General features: G+C 45.3%; 1 protein-coding gene across 1 annotated transcript in view; it reads left to right on the plus strand.

The window, feature by feature from the left end:
• Nucleotides 1–14,710, plus strand: part of LOC115468789 (catalase-like) — a 67,424-nt gene that overhangs the window by 19,379 nt on the left and 33,335 nt on the right. The window contains exons 3-4 of the mRNA XM_030200786.1: nt 11,504–11,614; nt 12,621–12,751. Coding sequence (XP_030056646.1) covers nt 11,504–11,614; nt 12,621–12,751 — 242 coding nt within the window. The remainder of the gene's footprint in view (nt 1–11,503; nt 11,615–12,620; nt 12,752–14,710) is intronic.

Below are 14,710 nucleotides of genomic sequence, written 5' to 3' on the forward strand. Positions count from 1 at the left end.
CCCCTAAAAAAGATGCCCATAGCAGGGGCGTAGCCAGACTTCGGCGGGAGGGGGATCCAGAGCCCGAGGTGAGGGGGCACATTTTAGCCCCCCCTCTGTGCCACCAACCCCCTCACCATTGCCGACCCCCCCTCCCGCCACCACCGCCACCAACTTTGACCCCCTGCCAATGACCCTCTCGACCCCCCTCCCGCCGCCTTCATCGCCTACCTTTTTTGGCGGGGGACCCCAATCCCCACCAGCTGAGGTCCTCTTCTTCCGGTGAAAGGCTTTGTTCTGTTTCTGAGTCTGACGTCAAACAGAACAAAGCCTTAGGCCGGAAGAAGAGGACCTCGGCTGGCGGGGGTTGGTGTCCCCCGCCAGCAAAGGTAGCCCACGGTGATGGCGGTGGCGGGGGAGGGTTTGCAGCGAGAGGGGGGTCGAGAGGGTTATCGGCAGGGGGGTCCACGGCCAAATCTAGGGGGCTCCAGGCCCCCGTGGCCCCACGTAGCTAGGCCACTGGCCCATAGGAACATAATGGGCTTCTTATGTATCGCATGCTAATTATTAGCGCTACTTGGTAAAAGGACCCCAGAGTGACTCCATTAATTAACAGACATCTATGTGCACTAGGTACTAGTCTGTAGGGGACCCTTTTACTAAGCTGTACAGAAGATTAAGAGATGAATTCCCAAATTGGGAGACTCCCATTAGAAAATGACACAGGGGCAAAGTGTGTCCTCATCCCCATGGGTTCTGTCTCCATCCCCACCCCATCCTCTCAGGTTTTGTCTCCATCCCCATCCCACCCCTGAAGGCTCTGTCTCTATCCCCGCCCAACCCTGCAGACTCTGTTTCCGTCCCCATGGGCTCTGTCCTCATCTGAAGAAGCCTTGAACACTTATGATTTTATATTTAAATCTTTTTATTAAAGTATAAAAAGGAACAACATGCTGTGCAACTGTTTATAAATTACAAAGAGAGAACAATAATAATAACAACAACAACGAGCAGCTTTAATAACCCTTCCCCATCACACTCTACCCTTCCAATCCCAACAACTTCTGCTACCCCAAGGAACCCTAATCCACCCTTTTAAAATGCCCAGGGGTACAAAATACAACCCATTTTGTATGCCCTAGTGGGGGAGAAATATGCCCTATGAAGCACTGCTATGATTTTTTTAATCTGTGGATGAATAAGTCATCAACAATTTCAGGATTCAGTCTAGCTCTCCTGTCTTCAACAGCCCTTCCTGCAACAGAAAATGTCTTCTCAGAAGGTGTGCTGGTAGCAGAAATGTACAGGATCCCCCATGCAAATTTTGCCAGGTGTGGCCAGCACTTTTGCTTGTTTTTCCAAAAAATGAAAACATCATCACCTGCATCACTCATCCAATTCATTAATAGCCTTCATGGTAGAGAATGACACAGGGGCAAAGTTTATCCCTGTCCCATGGGCTCTGTCGCCATCCCTGCCCTGTCGCCGCAGGATCTGTCCCCGTCCCCATCTCCTCCCCTCAGACTCTCTCCCCACCCCCTCCCTGCAGGCTCTGTCCCCCTCCCCGTCCTCCCCCCCCCCCCCCCCCCCCCCCGTGTCATTCACTAACTCCCACCCAATGTGAGACACTTGGCAGGTCTGAGAGTGACTACGCCCATGGGACCTTTTTGACTGACAGAAATGGTGTAAAGCTTTGGCAAACTGACATTCTGGAGCATCTCTGAAACTATAATGCTTAGGCAAAAGACTTACTGAAAAGTTGCACTACCAGTTCAGAATCCTGTCCCAGACAGACTCCTGCTAGGCACTGGGTTTTCTCTTATTTCTTCCTCTAATTTGTGCTTGTTAATATATGTCAAAGCTTATATTTCAGGCAAAGAGACTTAACCATATTAGCAACAGTAAAAGTGCTTATCTGGAAGAGGGTTATAACTTGTAGACAACCTTAGGTCTGAGAGGCACTGATAAAGGAGGTGGAGTGTGTAACTGTATATCCCTCCCATCCTAGGGGCATGCAAATTAACCAAATGTATCTGATGATTATCTGGAAAACCAGGCCACACTTCTCTGGGACTGCAGCTGCCTATATGCTTAATGGTTGATAATTCATTGGATTTAATATGCTGCTTTTCATTAAGTAATAACATGTGTGGAGGAGTGACCTAATGGTTAATATAGGGGGTTGCAGGCTGGGTGAGTTTGATTCCTGCTGCTGCCTGATGGTCAGCAGGGGATTGAGATCTCAGGGAACCAGGTTCAATTCCCTCTGCAGCTCCATGTGACCCTGGGCAAGTCACTTAACCCCCTGTTGCCCCAGGTACAACAGTAGTACAATGTACTACTTAGATTGTGAGCACACTAGGGACAGACCCAGTGCCTGTAAAATGAAACTGAAAACCACTTAGGTCTAAGCAGTATATAAGTACTTGAATTAATGGTGGTGTATATAATATCAAATTAAAATTGGAAAACACCAATAAAGATCGTCTTACTGCATGACAACAACGTAAATTAGCCTATACATCATTTTGTAGGAGTTTTTATATGACAAGAACTTCTAAAGTATTCTACAATCTGTGTTTACTTTCAGGCTTATTTTCAAAAGGGAAGGACGCCCATCTTCCGACACAAATCGGGAGATGGGCGTCCTTTTCCCGAGGTGGCCCAAATCGGCATAATCGAAAGCCGATTTTTTGTGTCCTCAACTGCTTTCCATTGGGGGGGGGGGGGGGTGACCAAAGTTCACGGGGGAATGTCGGCAGTGTACTGAAGGCAGGACGGGGGCGTGGTTAAGAGATGGGCGTCCTCGGCCGATAATGGAAAAAAGGGCGTCCCTCACGAGCATTTGGTCGACTTTACTTGGCCCCTTTTTTTTCACAACAAAGTCTCAAAAAGATGCCCAAACTGACCAGATAACCACCGGAGGGAATCGGGGATGACCTCCCCTTACTCCTCCAGTGGTCACCAGCCCCCTCCCACCCTAAAAAAAATTAAAAAACATTTTTCCAGCCTCTATGCCAGCCTCAAATGTCATACCCAGCTCCATCACAGCAGTATGCAGGTCCCTGGAGCAGTTTTTAGTGGGTGCAGTGCACTTCAGGCAGGCGGACCCAGGCCCATCCCCCCCCCCCACCTGTTAGACTTATGGTGGTAAATGTGAGCCCTCCAAAACCCACCCAAAACCCACTGTACCCACATGTAGGTGCCCCCTTCATCCCTAAGTGCTATGGTAGTGGTGTACAGTAGTGGGGAGTGGGTTTTAGGGGGGGTTTGGGGGGCTCAGCACCCAAGGTAAGGGAGCTATGCACCTGGGAGCTTTTTCTGAAGTCCACTGCAGTGTCCCCTAGGGTGCCCAGTTGATGTCCTGGCATGTGAAGAGGACCAGTGCACTATGAATGCTGGCTCCTCCCACGACCAAAGGACTTGGATTTGGTTGTTTTTGAGATTGGCGTCCTCGGTTTCCATTATGGCCGAAAACTGGGGACGACCATCTCTAAGGTCGACCATCTCAACATTTAGGTCGACCATCTCTAAGGTCGACCTAAATGTTGAGATTTGGGCGTCCCCAACTGTAATATCAAAATGAAAGATGGACGTCCATCTTGTTTCACTAATACGGGTTTCCCCGCCCATATGCCGGATCGTCCTTAGATGGACGCCCTTAGAGATGGTCGTCCCCATTCAGTTTTGCCCCTCTTTGTCTAAACTTTTTATGACAGGTGCTTTACAGAGCTACCCAGTTCCAGGAGTGAGACTTTTAGCTGTCCTGGCTTTGAACCGACTTCCACAAAACAGTGTGAAATTTCTTTGTAGTCCCTGTTTCTACCATTTGAAATCGGTGCTGCAGATCCCACAGTGCATCAGGGTAGCGTTGCTAAAATCCAGGTCTGCCCTAAAATCTCCCTGTTGGAACTGAGCAAGTTGCCACATAATGTTCAGAGAGCCAAAAATGAAACAAGCACATCTGATTTCTGTTCCTCATTTTTGCTGAATCTGGGCCATTTCTCAAGGCTTCAGTTCAGCCATCTGATTCTCACATGATTCCTCTTATGACTTTCAGACACAGTGAAAAAGCAAGTTCACTTGCAAAGTGTTTGGACATGGCTGCCTGTAGCAGAAGCAGCCAATATTTCTCAAAGCACATGATTTTTTTTTTACATAATTAGAAATGTACAGTGCAATCCGCTTAAGTGCAAGGGTCTGGGACCAAAGAAATGCATGCAGTTAACCAGAGTGTGCACTTAACCATTGTGACCCAAAGAAGCTTGACATCTGATAAACATATGTACAGTACTGTTTATTATTATACGTACAGTATACAGTCTCAGTTAACTGATATTAGGCTGGCTTGAAGGTCACTACTCCATCCTCATCCTCCTCGACCTATCCGCCGCTTTTGACACTGTCAATCACAATTTACTTCTTGCCACGCTATCCTCATTTGGGTTCCAGGGCTCTGTCCTCTCCTGGTTCTCCTCTTATCTCTCCCACCGTACCTTCAGAGTACATTCTCATGGTTCTTCCTCCACCCCCATCCCGCTCTCTGTTGGAGTTCCTCAGGGATCTGTCCTTGGACCCCTTCTCTTCTCAATCTACACCTCTTCCCTGGGCTCCCTGATCTCATCTCATGGTTTCCAATATCATCTTTATGCTGACGACACCCAGCTTTATCTCTCCACACCAGACATCACTGCGGAAACCCAGGCCAAAGTATCGGCCTGCTTATCCGACATTGCTGCCTGGATGTCCAACCGCCACCTGAAACTGAAGATGGCCAAGTCCGAGCTTATTGCCTTCCCTCCCAAACCCACTTCTCCTCTCCCTCCACTCTCCATCTCAGTTGATAACACCCTCATCGTCCCTGTCTCATCTGCCCGCAACCTCGGAGTCATCTTCGATTCCTCCCTCTCCTTCTCTGAGCATATCCAGCAGATAGCCAAGACCTGTCGCTTCTTCCTCTATAACATTAGCAAAATTCGCCCTTTCCTCTCTGAGCACACCACCCGAACTCTCATCCACTCTCTCATTACCTCTCGCCTTGACTACTGCAACCTACTCCTCACTGGCCTCCCACTTAGCCATCTATCCCCCCTTCAGTCCATTCAGAACTTTGCTGCACGTCTTATCTTCCGCCTGGACCGATATACTCATATCACCCCTCTCCTCAAATCACTTCACTGGCTTCCGATCAGGTACCGCATACAGTTCAAGCTTCTCCTACTAACTTACAAATGCACTCGATCTGCAGCCCCTCCTTACCTCTCTACCCTCATATCCCCTTACGTTTCTACCCGTAACATCTGCTCTCAAGACAAATCCCTCCTTTTAGTACCTTTCTCCACCACCGCCAACTCCAGGCTCCGCCCTTTCTGCCTCGCCTCACCCCATGCTTGGAATAAACTCCCTGAGCCCATACGCCAGGCCCCCTCCCTGCCCATCTTCAAATCCTTACTCAAAGCCCACCTCTTCAATGTTGCCTTCGGCACCTAACCACTTTACCTCTATTCAGGAAATCTAGACTGGCCCAACTTGACATTTCGTCCTTTACATTGTAAGCTCCTTTGAGCAGGGACTGTCCTTCTTTGTTAAACTGTACAGCGCTGCATAACACTAGTAGCGCTCTAGAAATGTTAAGTAGTAGTAGTAGTAGTATAGTCCTCTGTACACTCTTGGGTCTGTGAGTTCCAAAGACTACGTCTGCCAGACGGTAAAAATTGTCATAGCACTGACATCCAGTGGCATCCAGATAGGCCCGCATGGTGTTGAGACTCTCCAGTGCTCTTGCAAAAGTGACAGGAGGAGGTTGTTGAATTTCATCAGCATGTGCCTCACTGCTCATTTCTTCATCTGTTCAATCATCAGCCGTTGTTGCCTGCATGTAGCAGCATGTCTCAACATCAGTGCTGTCTTCAGCTGTTTGTAGATTGTAATCAACAGCTACGTAGCGATGGAACTCCTCTTCAGTAACCCCGGCTGGGATGTTAATAACCTCTTCATCCTATGCGTTTGCCAGAGCTGCACCTGTTTCATCCCTCTTCACATCCTTAACAAAGCTTGCCTGCTTGTAGCAGTTCACAATGGTTGCCTGTGTAACATGATTCCAGGCTTCTTCTGCATATGTAGGGAATCCAACAGTGATAGATTACGAGCCAGTTCAACAGCACATTTATCCTTCCCACTCTGGTCATCCATAACGCTCATCAGATGACGTAGCACAAGAGCCCGATAATGTTGTTTGAAATTGGCTATTATGCCCTGATCCAGAGGTTGGATCAGAGAGGTAGTGTTTGGTGGCAGGAAGACCACCTTGACGTTAGACAGTCTGACATCATCACTGTGTGCAGCACAGTTATCACAAAGCAGCAAAATCTGATGTTTTTGTGCCCGCATTCTAGTGTCTAACTTCTTTAGCCACTGCTTCCAAATTTCCCCAGTCATCCACGAATTTGCATTAGCCTCGTATGACACAGGAAGTCGCTTAACTTTCTTGAAGCAACGGGGCTGTTTGCTCTTTCCAATGATGAGGGGTTCCAGCTTCTCACTCCCACCCATATTGCAGCAAAGGAGGATTGTCAGTCGGTCCTTCAATGTTTTACCTCCAGTAGTTTCGGCATGTTTGAATGCAAGTGTTCCATCAGGAATCGCTCGCCAGTAGAGACCATTTTCATCAACATTGAAAATGTCACGAGGTGCAAACTCGTTCAAGATGGTAAGAAGAACTGAAACAACCTAATTTTTAGCACCAAAGCCATCAGTGTCTTGTTTCTCACCATGCTGTTTCTTGAATTTTATGCTGTTCCTTTCCTTCCATCTTTCCATCCATCCAACAGTGGCTTTGAATTCAGTCAGTCCAAGACTTTCTGCTACCTGGTTAGCTTTCTCCATAAGCAGTGGACCACTGACAGGAAACTGTCTGCTCCTGACTCGAGAAAACCAACGAAGAAGAGCATCTTCTACCTCCTCAGCTTTTCCCGCACGTTTTTGTTTCCGTTGTGGATTTGTATTGTTTTGCCAGTCTTCCAGAAGCTGGTCTTTCTGCTTCAAGACACATGAAATTTGACTGGGATTGATACCATATTCTTTAGCAATAGATGCTTGACTTACTTTGTTTTCTAATTTTTTAAGAACTTCTATTCGTTCACCCAGTGTTAAAGTCTTACAGTTCCGCCGCTGCGACGAGGATGACGACCCTGGTGCATGCTCCAACAACATTCTTTTCCCTAATCTGCCTGGGGCAGTTGAAGAGGTGGTAAATTTGAAATCTCAGTTGTCACGCGCCAATCGGCTTCCATATTCCATGCACACGCTTATGCGGAGTCTTTCCTGCATAGGAGCGGTCTTGAACCATGCATATAAGTGAATCTTGCACTTATCAGTGGTGCACTAAAATGAAGTTTGTCCCCATAGAAATTGATGGTGCCAAAAACAGAACCGAAGTACGGCATGCAGTTAAACAGAGCATGCTCTTATCTGATGTGCTCTTAAATGGAGTGCACTGTATTTACAAAATAAGCAGGAGCAGGATGTCTCAATAGCATCCTAACTGGATAGAGAAAATGACTTCTGGAACTCATCAATTTAAGTCCTACCTAGAACTAGGATTAGAGTATTTAAATCTGTTATTGTAATATGCATGTTGGGTGTACCCAATACAGCCTACTTGGAATACAATACCTTTTCTTTACATATGTCTCTTGGAGTGTGTCAGGAGAATGCTTGTGTTTAGTGGGTTCTTGGAATTCTTGAGAACTACAGAACAGTTTCCAATAGGGATGTCATTCTTTCCGATTTTTTTTTTGTTCCAGAACAAGTGTCATCAAGTGTGATGGGGGGAGCTTAGTGTATGCTTCACAAAGGAGCGTACACTAACACCCCCCATCCCCCTGATTCTATAAATGATGCCTGAAGTTATGCGCTCACATGCATGCCCAGTTCTAGAATAGGGACAGTTACGTGCATAGCATAATTAGCTAATTGGCATTTAATTGTAGAAAATAACCAATAATTAGCATTAACAAACACTAATTGACACTAATTAGAAGTTGCGCATGTAACTAACTTATGCCCCTATTCTGTAAACTGAGCACATAATGTCTCTCGCATGCAACTGCAAAGAAGTTGTTAACATTGAGAGGGGCATGGGCGGACCAAGGACGTTCTGACTATTCCTGCACACTTCATAGAGTAATGGCATTTACACGCCTGGTTGCTGCTTTTCAGAGGCTGCCATTTATGCATGTTATAGATATGGCGTAAGTGGTTGCACCTAGAGTATGGCGCATATCTGCAGACTTGCACTAGTATTCTGTACCAGATTTGGTGCATAACCCTGCCATTATAAAATACTGGCTTAGTGCATAACTGTAGATAAACCACAAAGCAGAGGTGGTTCAGAGAAGGACCATACTCAAGGTTCTCTACAAATAGATTTATTTATTTATTTATGACATTGATATCCCACATTATCCCGAAAACAATCTCGTGTTCAATGTGGCTTACAGTTTAGATTAAAAATACAGAGTTTGAATTTCAACAATAGTGAAGTAGTATGATGAAGTGGCTGAGAGTAACAGATTAGCAAATAAACTACAAGTAGTGGACATTTTGATAGATTTGCAATACAGAAAAGATTGTCAACTGGCTATTTATTGTTCAAGGTTCTCCATGAATATATTTATTGATCATTGACCCAACTTGGCATAACCAAAAATAGCATCCAACGTGCAAGTGTTTGAAGGCTGCATTGGATAAGCTGTATTTGACCCATTTGCTTTTGTATGAAAGAGAATCTTTGACCCCTGACGAAGGCATAAATGCTGAAACTTGGCCAAGTAGGGTCAATGATCAATAACTCTATTGAGTTTGCTCCTTCTCTGGACTACCTCTGCTTTGCGCTGTTGTTTGTGTTGAGTCTGCAGAGTATTTCGTTTCTGTTTGGTTGCTCTGCATAACTTTAGATGCCATTTATAGAATTCTCCCCCCCCCCCCATGAAAAGAGAATGCACACTATGTGAAAAAGGATGCCAGGGTTACAAAGAGCCATAATCAGTGGCAGCCCTACCATTAGGCCAACTGATGTGGGGGCCTCAGGCGGCACTCTCCAGGAGCAGCACTCTCCCCTTCCCTCCTCAACCCTCTTCCCCATGTTTACCTTACTTTTTTCTTTTCCAAAAGGTGGCAGCAGTAGCGATTCCAATAGGCTGCCCTGCTGCCGGCATCAGCCTCTTCTCCCTACAAGGACCACCTCTTGACATAACTTCCAGTTTCCTCAGAGGAGGGACACAGTAGAGTGAAGAGGCCAGGGCTGGTGGCACTGCAGCAGGGCAGCTTATGGGAATTGCTACCGCATTTTGGAAACGAAAAAAAAAAGGTAAATGCGGGGAAGAGTGTTGAGGAGGAAAGGGGGGAGAAGCCATACCGGGTGGGGGCAGCATCTCTTCCCTGCCTCAGGCGGCAGATTCTTGGGCCGCCCCTGGCCACAATGGAAATCAAATCCAGTTCCCCAGGGTCTCAGCCCACTGTGCTAACCATTAAGCTACTTTTCTACCTTCTTTGGCTCAGAAAAGAGCAAAATATATAAGTGAAACATAAAAGCAGAGACTACTAAAGTCTAAACAAGCATCATGTGTAGGTGAAATAACTAAGAGGTTAGCATTTTCTGAACGAAGAGCCCATCTGAGAGTATAAGGAATAAGGAGATCAGACCAACATAGAAGACCTCATGGGCTATGGCAAGAATTTTGAACTCAACGAACATCAGCTTCCTGTTTCTTTACTCTGAAAGAATTTTTTTGCCATGGCATAAGTTTTGAATATTGAAGGCTTTTCACATCAGAGTTGGGATCGCTGCATATTGATGTATTTTACATATGTATAAATGACCTGGACATAGGAATGACTGAGGTGATCAAATTTGCTGATGACAGAGGTTATTTAATGTTGTCAAATCAAAAAAGGATTGCGAGAAACTGCAAGAGGACCTTAAAAGACTGGGAGACTGAGCATCCAAATGAAAGATTACATTTAATATGAGGAAATGCAAACTGATACATGTAGGGAAGCGAAACCCAAACTCTTGTTGCAAGATGCAAGGTTCCCCATTAGGAGTCTCTGCCCAGGAAAATGTGCTTTCTGTTATCTTTTACTAAAATTTAGCTCGAGTAATCTGCATCATGGCCAATGGGAATAAAATGGGCCCTGCTGCAGATAACTCGAACTAAGCTTTAGTAAAAGACCCCCTAAGGTAGGCACAAGTTAGCAAGTGAAAGAGGCCAATAAAAAGGAAGGTGAAGAAGTGGCCCTTTGGTCAGAACAGAGTTTCCAAGTCTGCCCTGGGGACTCCACAGCATATCCACAATGAATAGGCATGAAATCAACCTGCATACACTGGAGTCCTAGTGAATGCAAATCAATCCAATGTATATTCATTATGGGTATCCCGATGTGCTTTCTGATGTTGGGCAAGTCAATTCAACTCATTACCACAGGTACACACAGAGTTAAAGGTCTATTTACTATTCTGTTCTCTCCTTCATGCAACAGTAATGAGCTGTGAATCATTTAAATGCATGCTGTCTTGCCTTCTGGTCCCTCTGCCCCCACTTGTGCCCTGATCCATTTTTTTTAAATTTTGCTCACACCCCCAGACTCCACTCCATTACCCTAGAATAACCCAAATGTATCAGCAATCCATGGTCAGGGGCAGGAGTGATCCCCAGTTACTTCTGTCTCTGGTTTCCTCTTTAAAAAATGACAGCCTTCAAGCCCCTAGTGGTAGTCTTGTGGTACTACTGTTAGGGGGTCAGGCTTCCAATTACCTTGAACCCTAGTGGCAGTATTGCAAGAATACCACTAGGGGCATGAAAGCTGCCATTTTTGAAGATGAAGACACAAGAATAGGAACAACCGGGGATTGCTCCTACTGCCCACTAGACTCTGGGGATTGCTCATACTTGCTAGTAGAAGGGTTCCAAGGGGTAGGAAGGTTAAGGGAGTGTGTAGAATTTGAAAGAGGGATTGAAGTTGGGGATGTATTTGGGGAACCATTAATTTTAAAGGAAAGATCTTAGAGTCAGGGGAGGAACCATCATTTTTAAAGAAAGGATGGGGGGGGGGGGGGGGGGGGGGGGGGGGACAGAGAGGCTGCTTTTTTTTTTTATTTCCACCAGCCCTTTAAAAGATAGTAGACAAGAGTTGCAGCTTGTTACCTTTGCACTGAGGTGGGCAGGAACTTGCAAGTTCCCAGCTGCAACAATACAAAATGCACAAGTGAAGTGTGGGTTAGTGAATCCCGTGGTAAAAAGTGCACAAACATGCATTTTATCATTGCATTTCTTACCATAAGACAGCACAGCATGCATTCAGTAATGCTATATATAGCATTATATTAATTCATACACATCTGGCCTCTTAGAAGTAGATGTATTTGTATTTGTATATTTAAGTTAATTTGTTATAAATTAGTATGCAAAAACAGGCTAATAATCCAGTGCAATAATTCAGAGGGCTGGATTTTTTTTTTCAGGAGCATTTGGTTATTTTGAAGTGACCCATGATATCACAAAATACTCAAAGGCAAAGGTGTTCAAGCAGATTGGGAAAAGGACGCCAATTGCTATCAGATTCTCCACTGTAGGTGAGTCTGAGGTTATGGGGATGGGTTGCCTCAGTTATGCAGCCCTCAGGATTTCTTTTTCTACCCATCAATGTTTCAGTACAATGAAATTTACTGCAGTGAAGGGTGGGAGGAGTAATGGTGGTTGAATGGTCCATCACTGGGCAGAGATGACAACTCAGACCTTCACCTCCACAAACAGATCCCTCTAGTTTTTGCACAAAGTAGGACTGAAAGAGAATTGTTTTCCAAAATTCTAGGTTTTTTTTTTTTCTTTTAAATTCCCCAGTTAGATTGCTATTTGTGCTTTTGGTGGTAGCAGGCTTCTCTGAGATAAGGTAGGCTGGAATCCACAGCAAAATGATATGTAGCACCACTAACTGGTCTGAACCAATCTGACTAGATATTTATGTCTTGCTAGATAACTTTTTCATTCAGTCTTGATTTCCTTTTGTAAGTTTGTTATTTTTTTTATCTAACAGTGTTTTTTTTCTCCTGCTCGTTTTGGGCTTAATGGCCCACATTCAGTTATCTGGAATTTTCACCAGTTTTATTTTCCACAACTCAGTCCAGTCACAGCCACTGACCAAGGGCCACAAGCCATTGATTCGTTTGGAATCCAGCTAACATGGACCCTTTCTGGCCATTAGGTTTCACAGTTGAACAAAGATCGAGGATCCCACAGACAGGCTTAGGAACACTGCCTTTTACGGCCTCCTCAGGCTCAGGAGCCAAAACCATACCCAGGAATCAAACCCAGGTCCCTTCAGGTAACAGTGTAGAATCCTTCCACTGAACTACTGGGCCAGACTATCTATTCCTGAATTCCCTTGTGGTGGGCACCTTGTTTTGCTAGCCTCTGTTCCCCTTAGGGAAATATGAATTACAAATCCAGTGTGGGGAACACAGGAAAGCAAACAAATCTGATCATCTTCCTGAATGCAAGCAGACCCATAGCCTCCTTCTGAACTCTTCTAGTCTTGCTGCCTTATTCTGCATCTTTGTGACTTGGTCTCCTTACTTATAGCTGGAGAATCTGGCTCAGCTGACACCGTTCGAGACCCCCGAGGGTTTGCAGTGAAATTCTACACAGAAGAAGGAAACTGGGACCTTACTGGAAACAACACGCCCATCTTCTTTATTAAAGATCCATTTATGGTGAGTCACAAGCAATTTGAGCAGATTGAATTATAAAGCTGTACTCAATCCAAATTTGTTTAAATGTATGTGTTGTACAATCAGCTTCATAAATATGCCTTGAGGGATGGATTAGCATAAGTAATTTCTGCTGATCATAGAGAAGAGGTTTCCAAACCCGTCCTCATGACCCCAGAGCCAATCTGTTTTCTCAGTACCCACAATGTATATGTATAAGTCAGTTTTCCTATAGCAGGTTTCCAATGCAGAAGACACCTTGTAAAGATCCTAAAACCCAGCTGGCGGGGTGGTCCTGAGGGGACATTTGGGAAGCCTTCCATAAAGTAAAATCTGTTAAACTGCTTCCAAAAGCTTCCACTTAGTTCCATAGCATCATTAGATGCATACAGCACTGTACACAAAGACATAAGAGGTAGTCTCTCCTCAAAGGAGCTTCCAATCTAGTCAAGACAGACAGGATGAATAGGGGATTAGGGAGTTTAATTTATTATAGGAATCATGAAAAGAACATGTAGATAGGTCCCTTCATATGACAAGCAAAGGTTAGTTCATGCTAAAACTTAGCAGGGGTACATAAGCAGTTCAGTTCATCGGCCACTGCAGTATGCTAGCATTAAATGACAATCATGACAAATGACAAACAGGCTCATTTTCGAAAGAGAAGGATGTCCAAAAAGTGACATAAATCGGCACTTGGATGTCCATCTCACAGAAATGCCCAAATCGGTATAATCAAAATCGCATTTTGGACGTCTTTCTCGGAAGTCCGTCGGAAGGATGTCCAAATCTCAAGGGGGAGTATTGGAGGTGTGTTCAAGGCGGGACTTGAGCGTTCCTAAGACTTGGATGTCTTTGAGCCACAATGGAACAAAGCAAAAACGTCTAGGACTAAAACTTGGATGTTTTGAGCTGGGCCTGTTTTTGTTACGAATAAGGCACAAAAAGGTACCCCAAATGACCAGATGACCACTGGAGAGAATCAGGGATGACTTCCCCTTACTCCCCCAGTGGTCACTAACCCCCTCCCACCCCGAAACAGTGTGGTGAAGAACATTACTTGCCAGCTTCTATGCCAGCCTCAGATGTCATATTCAGGTCCATGACAGCAGTATGCAGGTCCCTGGAGTAGTTTAGAGCACTTCAGACATGTGGACCCAGATCCATCCCCCCACTACCTGTTACACTTGTGCAGGAAACTGTGAGCCCTTCAAAACCCACCAGAAACTGACTGTATCCACATATATGTACCCCCTTCACCTGTATGGGCGATGGTAGTGGTGTACAGTTGGAGGTAGTGGGGTTTGGGGGGTTTGGGGGGGCTCAGCACACAAGGTAAGGGAGCTGTGTACCTGGGAGCATTTTATGAAGTTCAATGCAGTGCCCCCCTAGGGTGCCCGATTGCTGTCCTGGCATGTCAGGGGGACCAATCTAGTAAAAATGCTGGCTCTTACCACGTCCAAATGGCTTGACTTTGGACGCTTTAGACTTGGACGTCTTTGTTTCGAAAATGGCCGAAAATCAAAGATGTACAAATCGCAAAATGTCCAAATTCAAGGATGTCCATGGTATTTTCGAACACAAAAGATGGACGTCCATCTTTTTAAAAAAATGACCTTCTCCCCTTCTCTGAATTTGGATGTCTTTGTAAAACGTCCAAATTCTCTTAGACGTTTCTTTCAAAAATGCCCCTCAAAGAGACCAATTTACAGAGCTAAAATAAAATACAGAAAATTACTTTCAGCTTGAGTGCGATGTTTACTCAGTCAGTGTGAAAGCGTATTTCATAACACGTAGGATCAATAGAGTTAATATTCAAAGCAGTTTAACTGGGCAGGAGAGGCTCCTGGCTGGTTAAATAATCTATGCAGGGCGATCTGGGGCTATTGAGCAGCACTTAACTGGCTACTGCTGCTGAGTATCAGCACTAACTGCCTAAGCCAAAATCAGCTATTCTGTGAG

The sequence above is a fragment of the Microcaecilia unicolor genome, chromosome 4 (assembly GCF_901765095.1).
Source record: "Microcaecilia unicolor chromosome 4, aMicUni1.1, whole genome shotgun sequence".
Lineage (NCBI taxonomy): Eukaryota > Metazoa > Chordata > Amphibia > Gymnophiona > Siphonopidae > Microcaecilia > Microcaecilia unicolor.